The sequence below is a fragment of the Curcuma longa genome, chromosome 1 (assembly GCF_044706935.1).
Source record: "Curcuma longa cultivar G26 ecotype Majalengka, Jawa Barat chromosome 1, ITB_CL_G26_1.1, whole genome shotgun sequence".
Lineage (NCBI taxonomy): Eukaryota > Viridiplantae > Streptophyta > Magnoliopsida > Zingiberales > Zingiberaceae > Curcuma > Curcuma longa.
The window spans coordinates 12,001,412-12,020,024 of record NC_133861.1 but is presented as its reverse complement, the minus strand read 5'-3'; the positions used below and the strand labels follow the sequence as shown (position 1 = coordinate 12,020,024).

Sequence of the window (18,613 nt, the reverse complement as noted above, 5' to 3'; positions counted from 1 at the left end):
ATTAATTTCATGAGTTTCAGCATAAATATCTTCCAAACTTCTCATCTTTTGAGGTGTTTCAGTTGGATGGTCTTCATGGAAAGTAGGTGGTTGAGTTGTATTTTGTATTGGCACTATAGCATCCTCTTCTTCTCCACAGTATGGAAGAAAATTATAAGTTTTCTCTTTTTGAACTTCCCAATTTCAATATGCTTCTTCAACAAATTCAACATCTCGACTTATCACCACTTTATTATTACTCGGGTTGTATAACTTGTAGCTTTTGGAATGTAAATCATATCCAATAAAGACATATTTGACACTTCGATCATCAAGCTTGGACCTCTCTTGTTACGGTACTTGAGCATATGCAATGCTCCCAAAAACTCGTAAATGTTTGACATTTGGCTTTCTTCCATTCCATGCTTCTTGAGGAGTTTGATCTTTAATATTCAACGTTGGAGAGCGATTAGATAAGTTATTGAACGCTTTGGACGTGAATTCGCCTCCTCGATCAGACCTCAGAACTTTGATATTTTTTCCACTCGCTTTTTCAACAAGAGTCTTGAAACTTTTGAAAGCATTAAAAGCTTCTGATTTTTTCTTAAGAAAATAAACCCAAGTTTTTCTGCTAAAATCATTAATAAAGAGCAAAAAATATTTACTCTTACCAAATGAAGAAGGATGGATCGGTCCACAGACATCTACATGCACAAGTTCCAGTTGCATTGTCGCTCTGAATGTAGTTTCTTTTGGAAAACTCTTCCTAGCATGTTTCCCAAGAAGACATGCTTCACATATATGATTTGGATGGTTGATCAAGGCATATCTTTCACCATATTCTTTTCTCCCATGGCCTTTAATGCTCCAAAGTTCAAATGACTGAATCTCATGTGCTTGCCATGCTTCATCTTGCACATTAGCCTTCAAACACTTTGCTTCAATTGTCTTAATATTCAAAGTAAACATTCTGTTCTTTGACATAACAACCTTAGCAAGCAAATTAGCATTTTGATCTCTAAGCCAAAGATAGTTGTTCTTCATAAGAATCTCACAACCTTTTTCAAGTAGTCAACCCAAGCTTATAATGTTATTCCTTAATTTTGGCACAAAGTAAACATCTGATATTATTTTATGACCGCCATCCTTGAAGATATGAGAATAGTACCTTTCCTTTCAATATGAATTTTTGAGGAGTCTCCAAAAGAAACAACACCTTTTACTTTCTCATTAAGCTCTATAAATTTATCTTTGTACCCACACATATGATTGCTTGCACCATTATCCAAATACCATAAATTGTTATCGCCTTTTTCTTCTTCCTTAATTTGTAGCAATAGAGCTGACTCATCAAATTCTTGATTGTTAGCAACAAGATGAGCCTCTTCTTTAATATCATTAATAGAATTATGACATTTCCAAGCATAATGATCCATTTTATGGCAAGTGTAACATTTAACTTTAGACTTGTCATACCTTTCCATTTGAAGTTGGATAATAGCCTTGTCCTTTTCCTCTTGCTCTTCCATAGTATCTAGGTGATGATTGACTTCTTTCTTGATTAAAGTTGTCTCTTTTTCCCTCACTTGGTCCATTTTGGCCGTCCATGTCCTCTTCCTCGTCCACGGCCTCTTCCTCGACCATGACCTTGAAAACAATTGTGGTCACTTTCATCATTTTCTAGTGTAGCCTTGACTTTGAGAACTTGCTCCAAAGACTCTTCTTGTCTTTTTTTCATCTTTTCTTCATGGGTTTGTAATGAGCCCTCCAATTCTTCAATAGTAATTGAATCTAAATCTTTTGTTTCTTCAATGACACTATATAATCAAATTTAGGAATTAAAGAGTGAAGCACCTTTTCCACTATGCGTACATATTCTATCTTGTCTCCATATCTCTTCAATTCATTGACAATTGCCTTCACCTGCGAACAATAATCCATGATTGATTCTGACTCTTTCATTTGTAATGCTTCAAAATCACGCTTTAGTGATTGAAGTTTGACCTTCTTTACTTTATCAACACCTTAAAGAGTCTTTGCCAATATCTCCCAAGCTTCTTTTGAAGTAGTAGCATCGGCCACCTTCTTGAACATGAAATCATCCAAACATTAATGGATGAGGGTGAGGGCTTGTTGATCCTTCTTCTTTGTCTTTGACAAAGAATCCTTCTCTGCTTGAATAAATTATCTTCATTTTGAGGCTTCTCATAACCTCTATCTACAATCTCCCAATCATTTTATAACCAAGCAATGCTTTCATCCTTAAACACCATGTCTCATAATTCTCCTTTGTGAGATGGGGAAAATGAAAAGAAGAAACTCCATTGTTGGCCATCACTTGAGTACTTCGAACTTGGCTCTAATACCACTTTGTTGGAGAGAATGAAGGTAAAGATCTTTGTAGAGAGAGAGAGAATGGAGGAGAACTCAATAACAATTGTTATTAATTTACTTGATTGTATTCTCAAATGTCAATTACAAAGGTATATTTATACACGTAAAAGTGACTCTTTTAAGGGACACATAAGTAATTCTTTAATAGAAGTGGCGGAGGCTCTGATGCATAACGCCGGCGATGCTGTGGATCGTCTGGAAGTTTGGAAATGCCTTGAAAGCTTAATTGCCATGCTTAAGAGTAAGGATTGCAAGCCGTCCTCCAGCAAAAGAAGGTGCGTGATAGATTAATCAATAGATGTTTTTCCATCATCAGTTAGATTGATTGAATAAGTGATCCAAGCTGATTGAATGACACTTTAGTAACCAACAACAAATCAATTTAATCGAAAATTTATACAAGAGATTCTTTTGTGGATTTTGAAAGAAAGAATTGCAATATTTATTTTTTACTTGAAACTTTAAAAGTAACTATAGAAAGATTTTTATGTAATCTAAAGTGAAACATTTTGATAAATATTCACATGAGCTCTTAGTTTGTGCAGTTCTTGGAAAGCTCAAAGACAAAGCTGGAGGGACAGGAGAAGCATCCCGCCATTATTACGTGCCCCGTCAGTTCCCAAAACTTAGGATTCCAGATCTTGTGTTCCCCCCTTTTGTCTGCACTCGATGGTCACGGGGTGAGCAAATAAAGTGGAGCCGTGATCTTGACTCCCCCAGAGCTTTCCTAGGAACAGACGAGAGAAGAGCAATCCACAAACAAGCCTTGTGAGAATTCGCAGGTTGTTCCCAGAACGCAGCTAAAGTTCCCAAGCCGTTGCTTGAATCATTGCCGCCGATGCTGATTCCTTCTCTACTCGAGCTGTTCTTTGTTTCTGCTCAATGCTCATCATCATAATTGATCATTATCGTTTGTCAGAGGTTGTAATGGCCCACTAGAACAGTGGATCAGATTCCACATTTAGCCAAACAAAATTAGCAAACCCTTATACTACAAGCCATACGTAGCTTTGGATCTTTTGTGGGAGAAGAAGAAAACTAAAAATAGGGTTGGCAATGGCATGATGAGCTGCGGCAGTTTTGTCTGCAGTGCCGTATACACTAAGGTTATGTAATTAAGGGGATGCCGGGCACCTGTTTGTTCTTTTTCCTCGAGTATAATAATGGCGGTCAACTATACTATTACTCTGGGCTGTATATGTGACAGAGGGATTGTTTGGCAGATTAGGAAGGCCAGCCCACAACCTCCTTTTTCTTCTGATTGTCTTGCCGTCTTGTGACTCATTCCATATCCTCCTTCCCCCGTTCAGTGGTTCTCGCAACTCTCCCTCCACTGGTAGCATCTCCCTCCCCTCGAAGGGGCAAAAAGAGGGAATAGGAGGGGGGAGGATGGGAGTGAGATCCGAGACAAGGAGGAGGTTACCACTAAGCATGGTAGTCCAGAACTCACCACATTCCATACGAGCCTTTTTGCTGCTGCTGGTGCAACTGCTGGCTTTTCTCCTTCGAGTGGCACAATGTGGTGTAACCTATGACAGGAAGGCCATCATCATCAATGGGCAGAGGAGGATCCTCATCTCTGGTTCCATTCACTACCCTAGGAGTACGCCTGAGGTAAGTTCTCCTCTCGGCCTCTTATTATCTTTAGCTTTTGTTTTGTGACAAAAAGGAGAAATTTTCGGGTGAATTTTTGATGAACATTGTTGTTTTCGTGGCTCAGATGTGGGAAGAACTCGTTCAGAAAGCGAAGGATGGAGGCTTGGATGTTATACAGACCTATGTCTTCTGGAATGGACACGAGCCTTCACCGGGCGCTGTAATCCATGACCTTTCTTTACCAGTTCTTTAGTTTTCGTTTTGTTTTTTCTGCTATTAGCGTTTGCTGATGTCTCCTGGACTGTTTGGTTTGTATTTTTTCGCAGTACAATTTTGAGGGCAGGTATGATTTGCTGAGGTTTGTCAAGACAGTCCAGAGAGCGGGGCTGTATGTGCACCTTCGAATTGGACCTTATGTCTGTGCAGAGTGGAATTTTGGGTATTACTACGATTCTGGAAGAGTTGTTTCTTTGATTTCGCCTGTAACATATTCATGATATGTTCACTTCTACCTTATTGTTGTTTCTCCATTTGTTTAGAGGATTTCCAGTCTGGTTAAAGTATGTTCCAGGAATCAGTTTCAGAACAGATAATGAGCCCTTCAAGGTCCTTTCTTCATTCTAACCTCCAGTGTTTTTTGAATGTCTTTCTATGGTCACTCTGAATGCTTCCACAATTCAAAATAAAGGGTGGCTATTTTATTTTCTTTTGAAGTGTGACAATATTTGCAGATGGCTATGCAAGGTTTTGCACAAAAAATTGTTGAGATGATGAAGAGTGAATCACTTTTTGCCTCCCAGGGTGGTCCAATCATACTTTCACAGGCATGTATCTTGCAGTTAACGAAAGGCTGTTAGATTTTCTATAGTGCCTTGCATGTTCTGTTTGCTTAATGTCAAATTTCTGCTCCTATCCCTTTCTTTCACGAGGAGATTAGAATGATCTTTTTGTTGCCATTTTCTGATCAGAAGTTCATTGGGTGCAGATTGAGAATGAGTATGGGCCTGAAAGTAGGGCATTTGGGTCTGCTGGTCAGTCATATGTCAATTGGGCTGCTGAAATGGCTCTTGGGTTAAATACAGGTGTACCATGGGTCATGTGCAAGGAGGATGATGCCCCAGATCCAATGGTGGGGAGTTTTTAATCAAGCAAATATAAACTTGTTTTTTTTTTTGCCATGTATTTCTTGTGTTTGATTCACTTTCTGGATGTACTGATTTGTTGTCAGCCCATGTTGTGGATTTATTTCTAGCAACTATATTTTGTCTGGAATCTGTTTTATTTGTCATCTTCTTGATTAAAATTTGGGAACTAATTCAGGTTGCTGTTTTTCTTTGTCATAAGTCTCACATGCGGTCAGGATTTGGTTCCCTTAACTTAGACAGAGCATCATGGACTTCATTATTTTGACTATATTCTTTAAAATAGGAACCAGAAATATGATTCAGTTTTACAAACTAAGTAATCGATTCTAGAAACAATTTCCTGACTTGATACATAAGCTCCTGATTTTATTGGTAAGTCTGAACTTCAGATATGTTTGTAATGTTCTAGATTCAAAATCTTAATTGAAACAGTTGCAATGGATAATCAATTTCTTCATAAAATAATTGATGATACATCTCCCAACTTCTACATCCTGATTGTTTTATCTTGCCTTTCACACATTTCTCAAAAACAATGAACGTGGAGCACTGAAGTTGATTTAAGTTAGATGATTACCTTTTATCGTTTGGACACTTTCATCCTCATAGATGTGATAGAAAGTTCTTCTCCTTTTTCTTGTTCTGATTCTATTTTCTATAATTTCTGAATATCTTTTTACACATTGCTACAGATAAATACATGCAATGGCTTCTACTGTGATACTTTTACTCCAAATAGGCCTTACAAGCCTCTAATGTGGACTGAAGCATGGAGTGGATGGTATGTTACTTTAGAAAATTGTAGCTGTCATGTTATCCCAGTATTTTGCTCAAATCTAATAAAAAGTCCTAATAGTGTTTGGTTTTTGCAGAATATATGTGTTAAGTTTTTGGATTAATACTATCACATATATTGCTGCCACAAAGACACAATTGCAGGAGCTAATTGTAAAAGTTATCTTCTCTCCTTATGATCACCACAGGTTTACAGAGTTTGGGGGAGCTATCCATCATCGACCAGTTGAAGATCTGGCATTCTCTGTGGCACGCTTTATACAAAAGGGTGGCTCCTTCATCAACTATTACATGGTTAGACTATTGCACATTTAAAATTGCCTTTTTGTTTTGGCATGTCTGGGTATCTTCAAGAATACTTCATTTGATACATATTTTTCGCTTCTAAATAAAGTATCATGGAGGAACTAACTTTGGGCGCACAGCTGGAGGGCCCTTTGTCACAACCAGCTATGATTATGATGCTCCAATTGATGAATATGGTATTCTCATTCTATTTCCAACTTTGGTCTTCCACTTCCACTCTGTATAGCTCTGCCATTCTGTGTCTTTTACATTCCATGAGAGATATCCTTGGATAATATTTACACAATGATTTTGACACACTTTGCTTTATTTGTATTATTTAGCTTGAAGAGCAAGAAAACAATTCATCATCTCTGTTATGGCCCAGTGGACAAACCAGACTCTAAAGCTTTTTTTTTTTTTGGGCTTTTGATAAGTTATGGTTTTTTGAGGCTATAAAAATTTGAACTAGAACTCCTTATTGGTAAAGATCGACTAAGACCTTATCACTGTTAACTGAAATGACATATTTCTATTTATCCTATAATCTTACATAATTGATAGATAACCATTCATGACAAGTGAGATCTGACTTTTGAATAATGCCAATGAATTAAATCTATAAGCTGACAACAGAATAAAATTTCAAACTTGATCAAATGACCTGGTTGTACATGGATCCAAGGTATTAGAATCTTAGTTGAGCTCACTCTATGATACATGAACTATCATTTATGATGCTGCAAGATGGCATTCAAGAATTAGCTCAAGCTTGAAGCTGCACAGACTAGTTTTATTCCTAAGCAACTAGTTAGGGTTTTCTTTTTTATCTGTTAGTTCTCTGTAAATTCATAGGACGAGACCATGATAAGTTGTCACTTCACAAGGCACAAATGAAAAAAGGACTAAACTTGCATCATAGTGGTTAACCCAAAATATGAATGTCAGATTTCTTGTTGAAAACCTGAAGTATTCTTGTTTCTTTTGCATGACAAATTCTCAGGACTGATCAGAGAACCTAAATATGGACATCTTAAGGAGCTCCACAGAGTCATTAAAATGTGTGAACAAGCTCTTGTTTCTGCTGACCCAACTGTTACTTTTTTGGGAAGTCTCCAGCAAGTATGTTGAATTTCTCTTTAGCACAACAAGGCCAATCTCTTGTTTATTTTAGGGTGCTACTAAATTTGGATATGTTATTTTCATTGTGCTGCAGGCTCATGTGTTTAGCTTCCAACCTGGAGTTTGTGTAGCTTTCCTTGCAAACTACAATCCAAAGTCTTTTGCCAGGGTAATGTTCAATAACATGCACTATAACCTACCACCTTGGTCAATCAGCATTTTGCCTGACTGCAGAAATGTGGTGTTCAACACTGCTATGGTAAGTGGATTGACTATAAGTTCGTAGACTCTTTTACCAGATGATGTTGGATGCTTTCGGTTAGTTAGGTCTTTATAATTTTACGCATAGAAGTAGACAGTAGTTTTAAGCCAATGACTTTACTCACATTTATGAATCAAAGCCACTATTTCTATTAAACTGTGGTTGAAATCAGTGAATTTTATGGCACTGTTTCTGCAAATAGTTTTTTTCTTTCTTTCCATAGATTGGTGTTCAAAGTCAAACATCTCAAATGGAAATGTCAGTTTTTTCTTTCTTGCAATAGGTTGGTGTTCAAACATCTCAAATGGAAATGTATCCAACTAAGTCTCAATCATTCATGTGGGAGCGGTACGATGAGGAAGTTGCTTCTTTGGAAGAAACTTCATTGATCACCGCAACTGGGTTGTTAGAGCAGATAAATATTACCAGAGATGCATCTGATTATTTATGGTACATTACTAGGTATGATCTTTACCAACTGTCATCCCCCATCCTAATTACACATTTGGGCATGCATTATGTAATTTTTGAATCTTTTTCAGTGTACAATCACATGTATGGTATATTTCCTATTGATATTAGAATCCATTTCAAGAATAAATTTTATCATGCTAAATAGATGAAGCTATATATTATTTTTCTTTTGCAGTGTTAATATCAATCCAACTGAAGGATTTTTAAGAAGTGGTGAGCTTCCTGTACTAACTGTCCAATCAGCTGGTCATGCGCTACATGTTTTTATTAATGGACAACTCTCAGGTATATTAGCATTTTGTGTGGTTTTAGAAGTACTAATCAATTGGTGAAGTTAAGAATTAAACAGCATTTTCATGGCAGATTCTGCTTATGGGGCGAGGGAAGATAGGAGGATCAAATTTTCTGGCAGTGTCAATCTTCGTGGTGGAAATAACAAAGTTGCATTGCTAAGTGTAGCGGTTGGATTACCAGTGAGTTATTTTTTATCATTACTTTCCTCAACTTCAGAGTTTCATTACCTAAAAATGCACTACAAATGAAGAATTCGGGCATCCATTATGAGTTGTGGAGCACAGGAGTCCTTGGTCCTGTGGTGTTACACGGGCTTAATGAAGGAAGTAGAGACTTGACATGGAACAAATGGTCATACCAGGTTTATTTGCTCCACCAGCAGTCTTTTTCCTTTTCTTTTCAAATGATTACATTCACATTCTAGTGTCAGGGCAGCAAAAGTAAACTTTTCTTTTCTTGCATTCGTAGGTTGGACTAAAAGGAGAAGCTATGAACCTAAACTCTTTGCAGGGTGATGCTTCTGTTGAATGGATGCAAGGTTCATTAGTAGTTCAAAACCAGCTGCCCTTGTCATGGTATAGGGTATGGTCAAAATCTGACTCCAGTTCACAAGCTTGCAATGCCAATGTTTTTTGCATCAGTTTGATCTAGTAACATTTTTTCAGGCATACTTTGATGCCCCTGATGGGAATGAACCATTGGCTTTGGATATGGGTAGCATGGGGAAGGGACAAGCCTGGATAAATGGGCAAAGTATTGGAAGATACTGGACTGCTTTTGCACCAAATGGATATTGCAATTCATGCAGTTACGCAGGGTCATATCGAGCACCAAAATGTCAGAGTGGTTGTGGCCAACCAACTCAACGATGGTAACTTTGGCAAGAGTTGCACTGTTTGGTTACAACAATAAATATATTGAAATTCTTCAAGAAATGATCTAGCTTTAATTCGATATTGAAATTCTTCAAGTGATAATGCAAGTGTAATTCATTATTGTTTGACAGATCGAAATACAAGGAACTCATACTGTTAAACCCATTCTTTGAGTTTTGCTAGAGCAATAAATGCAAAGAGTCGTCAAGATTCATAATTCTTTCATTTGTTTGGATGCAATAGATTTGTGTTTGTGCCTCTGCCAATAACTGTTTTTACTTGAAGTCCCTACTTTATTGGCACAGAACAAAATCTGTCTGGACTTTTAGTAGAATTGTCTAATAAATGAAAAACCAATGGTAGACCTTTGTCAAAGAAAGGATACATTCACAATTTCTTTTAGTTTTGATAGAATTATGGAACTAAACTACGTTCTAGTGATCATTTCGAAAATGGTAGTCACTATTATTTGTTTCCCAAAAGGATGAGTTATATTGTTGATTTGCAGGTACCATGTGCCACGTTCCTGGTTACAGGCAACAAGAAATCTACTTGTAGTGTTCGAAGAACTTGGAGGCGATACAGCAAAGATCTCATTAGTGAAAAGATCTGTTTCTACTGTTTGTGCAGATGTTTCTGAATTGCATCCCACACTGAAGGATTGGACAATTGAGAGCTATGGCCAAGCTGAAGAGCACCATGAACCAAAGGTCCATCTGCAATGTGCCCCAGGACAATCTATATCAGATATCGTATTTGCCAGCTTTGGGACACCCCTTGGAACATGTCAAAATTTTCAACAGGGATCATGTCACTCACCAAATTCCTATGCCATCCTTGCAAAGGTTCCTATGCTTCTCATTTATCTCTCTCTTCTTTGATATGCATGTCTATTCATCATACACGTATGTCTGAGTTCATACTGTTCCAGTCCCTTATATAATTGACAGTAATAAGCTACATCATAATGTGCATAATGTTGGACCTGTCTTTCTTCTTTGACGTGCAACTTTAACTTCAAAGAGATCTCTTTGCTTCAACGATGATCTCTGCTTCACACTTTGAGATTCAACTGGACGTGGCTTTGATAGACAATTTCTATAAACTAACTATATAGAATATCTTGTGGTCTTAGACAGCACATACTTAATATTGTGCATCCTCTTTTCCTTAAACAACGCCACAATCCTTTGTTCTATAAATAAACAATGACATGTGTACATTGACCTAATAAACACTAGTATACTACAGAGAATGGGAAAACTACATCTATCTAGACTTATAGTTATATACCGATATATGAGTTAAATTATGTTTGCATCAGTTTTTTTGAACATTATGTGTACATGTAAGATGGTATTATTGTAACACAAGTCATTTGTGTCTCTTTTGAACATATTAAGCATCGAGTAGAGTTTTCTTTTGTCTCCTTTACTCCTTCCATTGCTTGTTACATTTTAAAATTTAATTCATTCAACTACTCGTCTATCATATGGTTGAATGCATATGGTTATTGTTTAGTCCTTCCTGCACATATGTTTCTTGAGGGGATACAACTATCCTTCTGCATATTACCTATAATTTCCTAAATCAAATTTGACTGATGTTCTATTTGAACAGAGCTGCATCGGACAGGAGAAATGCGTGGTCGACATCTCCAACACCAACTTCGGTGGGGATCCATGCCCAAATGTCACCAAAAGAGTTGCAGTGGAAGCTACATGCTCTGCTGCTGCTCCGCCAATACCTTGAGCATCATAAATACCAACGCAGGAATTCTTGTTTTGCTTCCCCAGAATTCCAAGAAAAAAAAAACAAAAAATTCAGCGCAAGTGTAAAGTGTTTGGTTTTATTGTGTGCTAGTTTCATGTAGAAGGAAAAGATTAGGATTGAGCAATTCCTCTAATTCTTCTCCGGGGACTCTTACGGTCACTGGTCCACCGGCATGCAATCCCAAATTAGAGCATGCCAAAATGGAGAGCGAGAGGAAAGCAAATCTATTAGTTGTTTGCTTTCATGGATCTCTTATTCATGTTCTTGTTGGATCGAAGTTGCCATTTATAAATTTATTTTCTTTTGTGATTGTATGATTCTGCTATCATTCTATCTGCGTCAGGTTTCGTTTCTGATCAAATATCGCAGCGTCGGCTATATATTCTTTTAATTTCTGATCAAATTTGTTCTCCTTTTAGCGCAATAAGTAATATAGAAATCTAATTCTTTAACTTTAATAATATATGCGAAAAAAAATGAGACATAAGTAACTCAAGTACTTCATAATTCACAGTGAAAGATGTTACTCTCTGATGGCTGTCGTGCACTGTACAGTCGACTGTCGTGCATGGTAAGAGTGCTCTATATGAGCTAACAATACTGGCATCTTCGTCTTCGTGTGTTCCGAGTGATTCAACGAGTATTGAATAATTATGACATATCCTTCTTTTCTGCCTTTGTTTCTCTTCTCCCTGAAATATCCTTTACTTCCTTTAGATTCTAAGATTTCAACGACCGGAACAAAGAGGAAGAGAACGCCCAAGACAGAAGCACGAGATGAATAATTGCCAAATACAAGGGGATACAGTCAGGCGAGCGAGTCAAATCTCAAATGGGAAGTGGTAGTTACCGCTCGTTCGTAATTAGGAAGCCTTGTGAGTTTCCAACTAGTATTTATCTATCTATCATTGGGCGTACGTACGTTTCGAATAGCTTTCTTGTATTGATTGTGTTTATATGCTGCAGAATATCCCGAAAAGATTAATGTGCTTAGAGTAGTTCTCGAGGGAGAAAGGTGAGGTTATCATGCTGATTGTAGAGGAAGAAAATGGCCGATCCGGCTCACCCACAGGACTGAGAGTGGATTAGGGAGAGGATGGCGGTTGCTGGCGCAGGAGAACAACGTAGAAGAAGGTGATGTGCGCATCGTAGAGCTAACTTCAACCCATACTAAAAAATTCAAATTTAGTGTAAAGATTATATCATTTCTTTCCAATCAATACCCCCAAGTACATCATCAAATTTGATGATATTACAGTGCATCTCCAAATTTGATGATGCACTGTAGCATCACTAAATTTGATGATGTCATTTATTTATTTATTTTTTATTATTATATTATATAAGTAAATATAAATATAAAAATAAATATAAAATAATATATTATTATATTTAAAAATAAATATAATATATATATTATTAAATATCATAAATACAAATAAAATTATAATTATTAATTTTTTCTCATTATTTATAGTAATATTAATTATTATAAATATTAAAAATAAAAATCATAATAATTATAAATTTAAAAAATTAACTTATTAAATATAAATGGAATATTAATTTTAAATATAATAATTATCATAAATTAATTATTAAATTAAAATTTATGTCGATAATTAAATTATGAATAAATGAATAAGAATAAATAAAATATTTTAAAGAATATTCCTTTTTGATGTAAAATAGTGTGAGTGGGTTGGAGCTGAAATAGTGTTTGGTGTTGAAATTATACCATTTTGGTATGAAAATGACACTAAATTTGATGATGTAGATTGGAGATGGTCTTAGTTCGTTTCTCATAAATTAATCCGAGTCCAAGTTGAGAAGAAACACCAGTGCATGGAAACTTGCTCTGGTGCACAAACTCAAAATTAGACTTTTTGCTGTGTATATGCCTCCTCTCCTCTGTACTTTGGCTTCATGTGAATAAAAATTCAATTAAATTAAATAAATCAATTTAAAAATTTAATTTAATTATTTTAAAAATCAATTAATTCAGTTTAATTTTGTTTTTAAAATTTTTTATTCAATTAAATTAAATAAATCAAAATAAAAAAATAATTTATAAATTTATACGTAAACTTATAAATCCTTAATTAATTGATAAATTATTTTAATTAATTTGATCAAAAATTAAATTAATTGATATTTTATCGGTTTAATTTATTTAATTTTTATTAAAAAATTTGATCGATTCAATTAATTAAAAAATTTGATTCAATTCAATTTTAATTAATTTTATTCGATTTTATTCGATTTTATTCGATTTTAATCAAATACTCAACGATTTATAATGGTTGGGGCCCGTGTTTGGCCACGAGCTAGGTATTTTGTCTTGAGAAAAATTATGAAATTTTTATCCACTAATATTTAGGGGTGAGCAATAATTTGGTTAAACCGAATAAACTGACCGAACTAAAAAATTTGGTTCGGTTATTTCAGAAATTCAGTTATTTTAAAATTGGTTCGATTTCGATTTTAAAATTTCTTATTCGGTTAAACCGAATTATTCAAATTAAAAAAATTTATAAATTTTAAGTAAATAAATTTATAAATCCCTAATTAATTAGTAAAATTTTTATGATATTTAAAAAATTCGGTTAAAAACCGAATTAACCGATAAAATATCGGTTCAGTTTATTCAATTTTTATTAAAAAATTCGATTGATTTGATTAGTTCAAAAAAATTGATTTATTTGATTTATTCGGTTCGATTCAGTTCGATTTTAATCGAATGCTTAGCCGACTAATATTGACATTTTGTTGCTCATCTAAAATGGTATAATAACATAAATCTTGAAAGCTAAAGGAGAATAATCTATTAAAAACAAATTGGATTTCTATTCTAACTTTTTGATTAGAAAGGATATGATGATGGAACAATCAAATAAATTTAATTAATTAATTATATCGTTTGTCTTTAGTTATATAATGATTGCCACCCGTCTACAAATTAACAATAATCTCACGACCTATTTTAACAAAAAAAATAGAAAATTTTTAACTAACAATAACAGAAAAGAAGAAATTACTGATAAATATAAAACCTATATTATTATATATTTTAGTGCAAGATAGGAGCATCAATATTAAGCGTCTCAAAATAATGCTCTTGTATGTTTATTATGACATTTAAAAAAAACATCTTGAGATTATTTAAAAACTTAAGAAGTTATTCCTCAAATAAAAAGATTTTGTGGGGTGAAATACGAAACTAACTAAAACCTTAAAACCCTAATTCGAGCCCGCATCGGCGCCCTTCGTTCCCGGCCGATAATTCCATTCTTCACCGCGAGCGCTCGATTCCCTCTCCATTCGTCTTCTCTTCTCTGTTCCCTGTGCTATCCCGGCGCAGCTACCGCCATCATCCTTCCGTCGGCCTGGTAAGAGTCTTCCTCTTGTAGTCAAAGACATGATTTGTAACTTGACATGTGGTATAATAAAAGTAATATAACACTCGTCGAATATTGAATGGTTTCATGGAGTTTAACTGTTGCATCCAAATTTGTTCAAGTTTTAATGGTTCAATCTGGTTTGTGTCATCCAAAATAAAACATAATTTTCTGTTTATTTGGAAAAAAAAACTTGTCAGGTTTCATTGTAATTGAATTTTAAGAGATAATGATTTCTTTCTTTTGCCAGGTTACAATCTTTTGATACTGATTTTATTAAGAGATGGAGGTGATGGATGTTGAGAGAGAAGTAAGCAACAATAATAGTGTAATGTGCCTTCTGACTGACCCTGAAGGAGAGCCTCTTGGTGCTCCACTTTATCTTCCTCAGAATGTTGGTCCACCACAACTCCAGGAAATAGTCAACAAACTTCTAAATAATGTATGTACCTTTGATTTAGATGCAACCTTTGTTATTTTCATTATGGATTTGTTGGTTGATTTTCTCCATTGGTCACATAATCGTGTTTTGAAAACCTATTCAACTATTCTCTGACATGGAAACTCACTCTGTTTTTTATTCATTAGGTGGAAAAGATGCCTTACGCATTTTACATATCAGACCAAGAGCTTGTTGTTCAACTCAGTTCTTACCTGCAGAAGAACAAAGGTATCCCAACTTCTTTGTAAATATGTTTGCCATTATTTTTTGAACAATTTGTGGTCAATAGTTTTCCGTTAAAAATTTACTTTCTTGCAGTTTCTGTGGAGAAGGTACTGCGAATAGTTTACCAACCTCAAGCTTTATTCAGAATCCGGCCAGTCAATCGATGCTCTGCGACTATAGCTGGTTTGTTACCAATCTTTAACAAATTTCTGAAAGCTGTGGTGCAAATGGGATTAGTGTTCAAGTAATACTAAAATCCATGCTTGTTCTCTTGATCTGATTTTTAACTGATTGCTTGCAGATTATGTATAGTTTTCTGGAATACAGGTTATACTGATATGATATTTTTGATGAATAAGGTCCATACAACCAATCCCAAATTTTTGTGATGGACTTGTCATTTTATGGTTAACAATTAAACAACAATCCTCTTTGGATACGTTTGATGTCCTCGTCAGAAACACTTTTTAAAAGGAAGTTCTCATTGGGAACTTGGAGGAGTGTTTACTCAGGACTAGTGAAACCTTATTGGCGTCCTGATCTATTGGTTTAACAACTAAGGGAAGTTATTATCCTTTTTTGAAGTATCTGAAGGTTTCTCCAGGTAAGGCTCTGATAGTTTTTGGGCCAATCCTGAAAATTTGAACAGTGTTCAATGAAGACCACCATAAAAAAAGGATGATCATGTCTCATTTATACTGTGCAATTATGCGATACAGGCAGGAAATGATTGCTTGTTCACCATCTGAATTTCCATCCTCATGTTCTTTCTACCTGATTCATTGATTTTTCATAGCATGCTGAATATTTAGATACAGCTGATTAATATTTTATACTGAAATTTCTCTTGGTTAAGTCTATCATGCTCATATTTTGAATGCTTTCATTAACAAAGGTCAACCATAGTGCCTATAACATGCCAATATGCTGTTATTTGACATAATTATTTGTCACAAGAAATTGCTTAAGTACTTACCTTTATCTTACTCTTAGCTTGTATACACCTTAAACTCTATTCATGCTATTTTTTAATTCAGGTCATACGGAAGCTGTGCTATCTGTTTCGTTCAGCCCTGACGGACGACACTTGGCGAGTGGTTCGGGTGATACAACTGTAAGATTGTGGGATCTTAGTACTCAGACCCCTATGTTCACCTGCTCAGGTTAATATTTGATGCGAGACATCTTAGTTTATGTGTGTCCTCATCTGATATACGTAATGCAACTATGAAAATTTAGTACCAAAAGAAGTTAATATCTCTATGCTGCTTGCATCCTTCTATTTGTGCCTGAGACAGGAAGTCCTTAACCATGGACAGAACCTAGAACATCTTGTGACATTGGTTGTATCTTGGTTTAATTTTTATACAATGCCCTTTTAGATTTCAAGCCATAAACATTTGTTATGAAAGAATATATTCAAAACACGGAATAGTGTCCAATTACCTTTGGCGCCCTTCTGGATAAATGAAGATGACAATTGGTTGTCTATCTTTATTTTGTTTGACGATTATCTTCTTTGAAATGTTGATTTGTAAGTTGGTTGCATAAAGAATTGAATGAAGGTGTTCATTGACTATATTTATTTGGAACTTGAGAACCTTTAATTTTTATTCGAAAATTAGTAACACAATCTTGTTACACTATTTCAGGTCATAAGAATTGGGTCCTTTGTATTTCATGGTCACCAGATGGTGAACATCTTGTAAGTGGTAGCAAGGCTGGTGAAATTCTTAGCTGGGACCCACAAACTGGGAAACAATCGGGCAGTCCATTTCTCGTATGTTCGTATAATCCTTTCCCCTCACATTTTTGCTAAGTTCAGAAAATTCCTTTTTTTGTTGCTAAATTCATGTTTTTTATGACTGGAGATAAGTACATTAGCCGGAAGTAATGCATTCTGTATTCTATCTTCATGCACAGAGATACTAACATTGAAAAGATGTTGGACTATTCTCCATTCCTGTGATCTTGTCCATCCTTTATCTAGCATTTCCAAATACATAAATTTAAGCTTATATACACATGCATGATATTATCTACATACTGAAAGTTAATCTGTGACAGAAGTTTTATATCATTAAGCATTCAACTTTGTAAAATATTGTCAATTATATTGGCTATAAAATGGACTATGTTATGTACATTGTATGCTGGATTATAGGTACTGGTGATTATTTTACCAGATGTAAGTATTTTGTCAGAAGTTCATGCAATTAATTTATGGAAAATAACAAAAAAAACAGGTTTTGCAATTTATGAAGCAATGAATTGATTTTGTATAGTACATAGATAAGCAGGTGGTACCTGTTTAAATTTATAAGATTAATCTGACCAAATAAATTAATATGTTTAGATAAAAAATTATAGCCATTAAATGAAAAAAGCTATTCAAGTTACCAACCATTTTTTAGTGGGATTATCAATTTCACACTGATTGATTAGAAATCTCTTCTTTCTTAACCAGCGATGTCTTTTCTTGGTCAATTTACATCTATTCTTACATCAGTACCTTTTTCTGCATATGGGTGTAGCTCCACTGGGTTTAAAGTTTCCATTTTTACGTAAATATTTGGTCAATCTTATGTCTGGATAATTGAAGGATTGTTAGTTATGAGTGCTTAAATAAGATAAGCTTTCTGGCATGATACTGCTTAAATAAGATGAACTTTCTGGCATGATCGTGTGCCCATTTAAGCAAGTGGTCTGGTCATATATTGTTGGTGTTTTACCATGTTCATTTGTTATTTTAACTCCCTTAAATATTACTATAACTTGTTATCAATTGCTCGCCAACTGATATAGTGCTTCAATTTTCTTGGGTCTATACCTGTTTTGCCATTGCTTTATCATGCCTGTTTATCTATTCTTGCCGAGTACTGATATACACCAAGGCCGATTGGTTCATGTTCATCTTGGCCCATACAACATGATCATAAAGTTGGTTAGGTTATCCTTTGCTCCATAAGTTGTCATTTTCTTCATTTTTCACCTCGTATAATTCTGGGAAAATGTTTCTTTTCTTTTATCATCAATCATCTAATGAAGCAAATAGAGGCTGTTGTAAGTTTATTTTAAGAAGATATCATTAATTAATCAACCCTGGTTGATGCAAGATTGTCTTGACAAAACTTTGGTTAACCCTTTATAGTTTTATTAATCTTGGTTGAACTGGTAGAGATTATTGATTATGCTGGTACATTTCATCCTACTGCAATATTTGATGTTTAAGCTTTATTCCATTGACGGTTTATTTTTGTTCCTACAAATTTTCACTTGTGATACTTATTTGATTTGTTCCCATTTAGTACTATTAATCATATTTTGGATATTTGTAAGTTGATATGGCATCATGTATTGTATATTATAGCATTGTATATTTGGTTTCTTATGGCAGGGTCATAAGAAATGGATTACTGGTATTTCTTGGGAACCTGTGCACTTGCAAGCTCCTTGTCGCAGATTTGTTAGTTCTAGCAAGGATGGTGATGCTCGTGTTTGGGATATCTCTTTAAGAAAATGTGTGATTTGTCTTTCCGGTCACACTTTGGCAG

General features: G+C 34.9%; 2 protein-coding genes across 2 annotated transcripts in view; both read left to right on the top strand.

The window, feature by feature from the left end:
* Positions 1–3,688: 3,688 nt before the first annotated feature.
* Positions 3,689–11,271, top strand: LOC141811455 (beta-galactosidase 5-like). The gene is made up of 19 exons (XM_074699490.1): positions 3,689–3,987; positions 4,094–4,189; positions 4,296–4,408; positions 4,509–4,575; positions 4,701–4,793; positions 4,955–5,098; positions 5,807–5,895; positions 6,098–6,203; positions 6,304–6,391; positions 7,198–7,316; positions 7,411–7,575; positions 7,862–8,040; positions 8,228–8,337; positions 8,416–8,525; positions 8,597–8,707; positions 8,815–8,928; positions 9,012–9,217; positions 9,730–10,066; positions 10,842–11,271. The coding sequence occupies exons 1-19, from the start codon at positions 3,763–3,765 to the stop codon at positions 10,971–10,973; spliced, it is 2,604 nt and encodes an 867-aa protein (XP_074555591.1). The 5' UTR covers positions 3,689–3,762; the 3' UTR covers positions 10,974–11,271.
* Positions 11,272–14,238: 2,967 nt separating this feature from the next.
* The window catches only part of LOC141838738 (notchless protein homolog), a 16,100-nt gene continuing 11,725 nt past the window's right edge, over positions 14,239–18,613 (top strand). The window contains exons 1-6 of the mRNA XM_074726302.1: positions 14,239–14,383; positions 14,643–14,834; positions 14,981–15,062; positions 15,153–15,242; positions 16,097–16,222; positions 16,712–16,839. Coding sequence (XP_074582403.1) covers positions 14,676–14,834; positions 14,981–15,062; positions 15,153–15,242; positions 16,097–16,222; positions 16,712–16,839 — 585 coding nt within the window. The 5' untranslated portion in view covers positions 14,239–14,383; positions 14,643–14,675. The remainder of the gene's footprint in view (positions 14,384–14,642; positions 14,835–14,980; positions 15,063–15,152; positions 15,243–16,096; positions 16,223–16,711; positions 16,840–18,613) is intronic.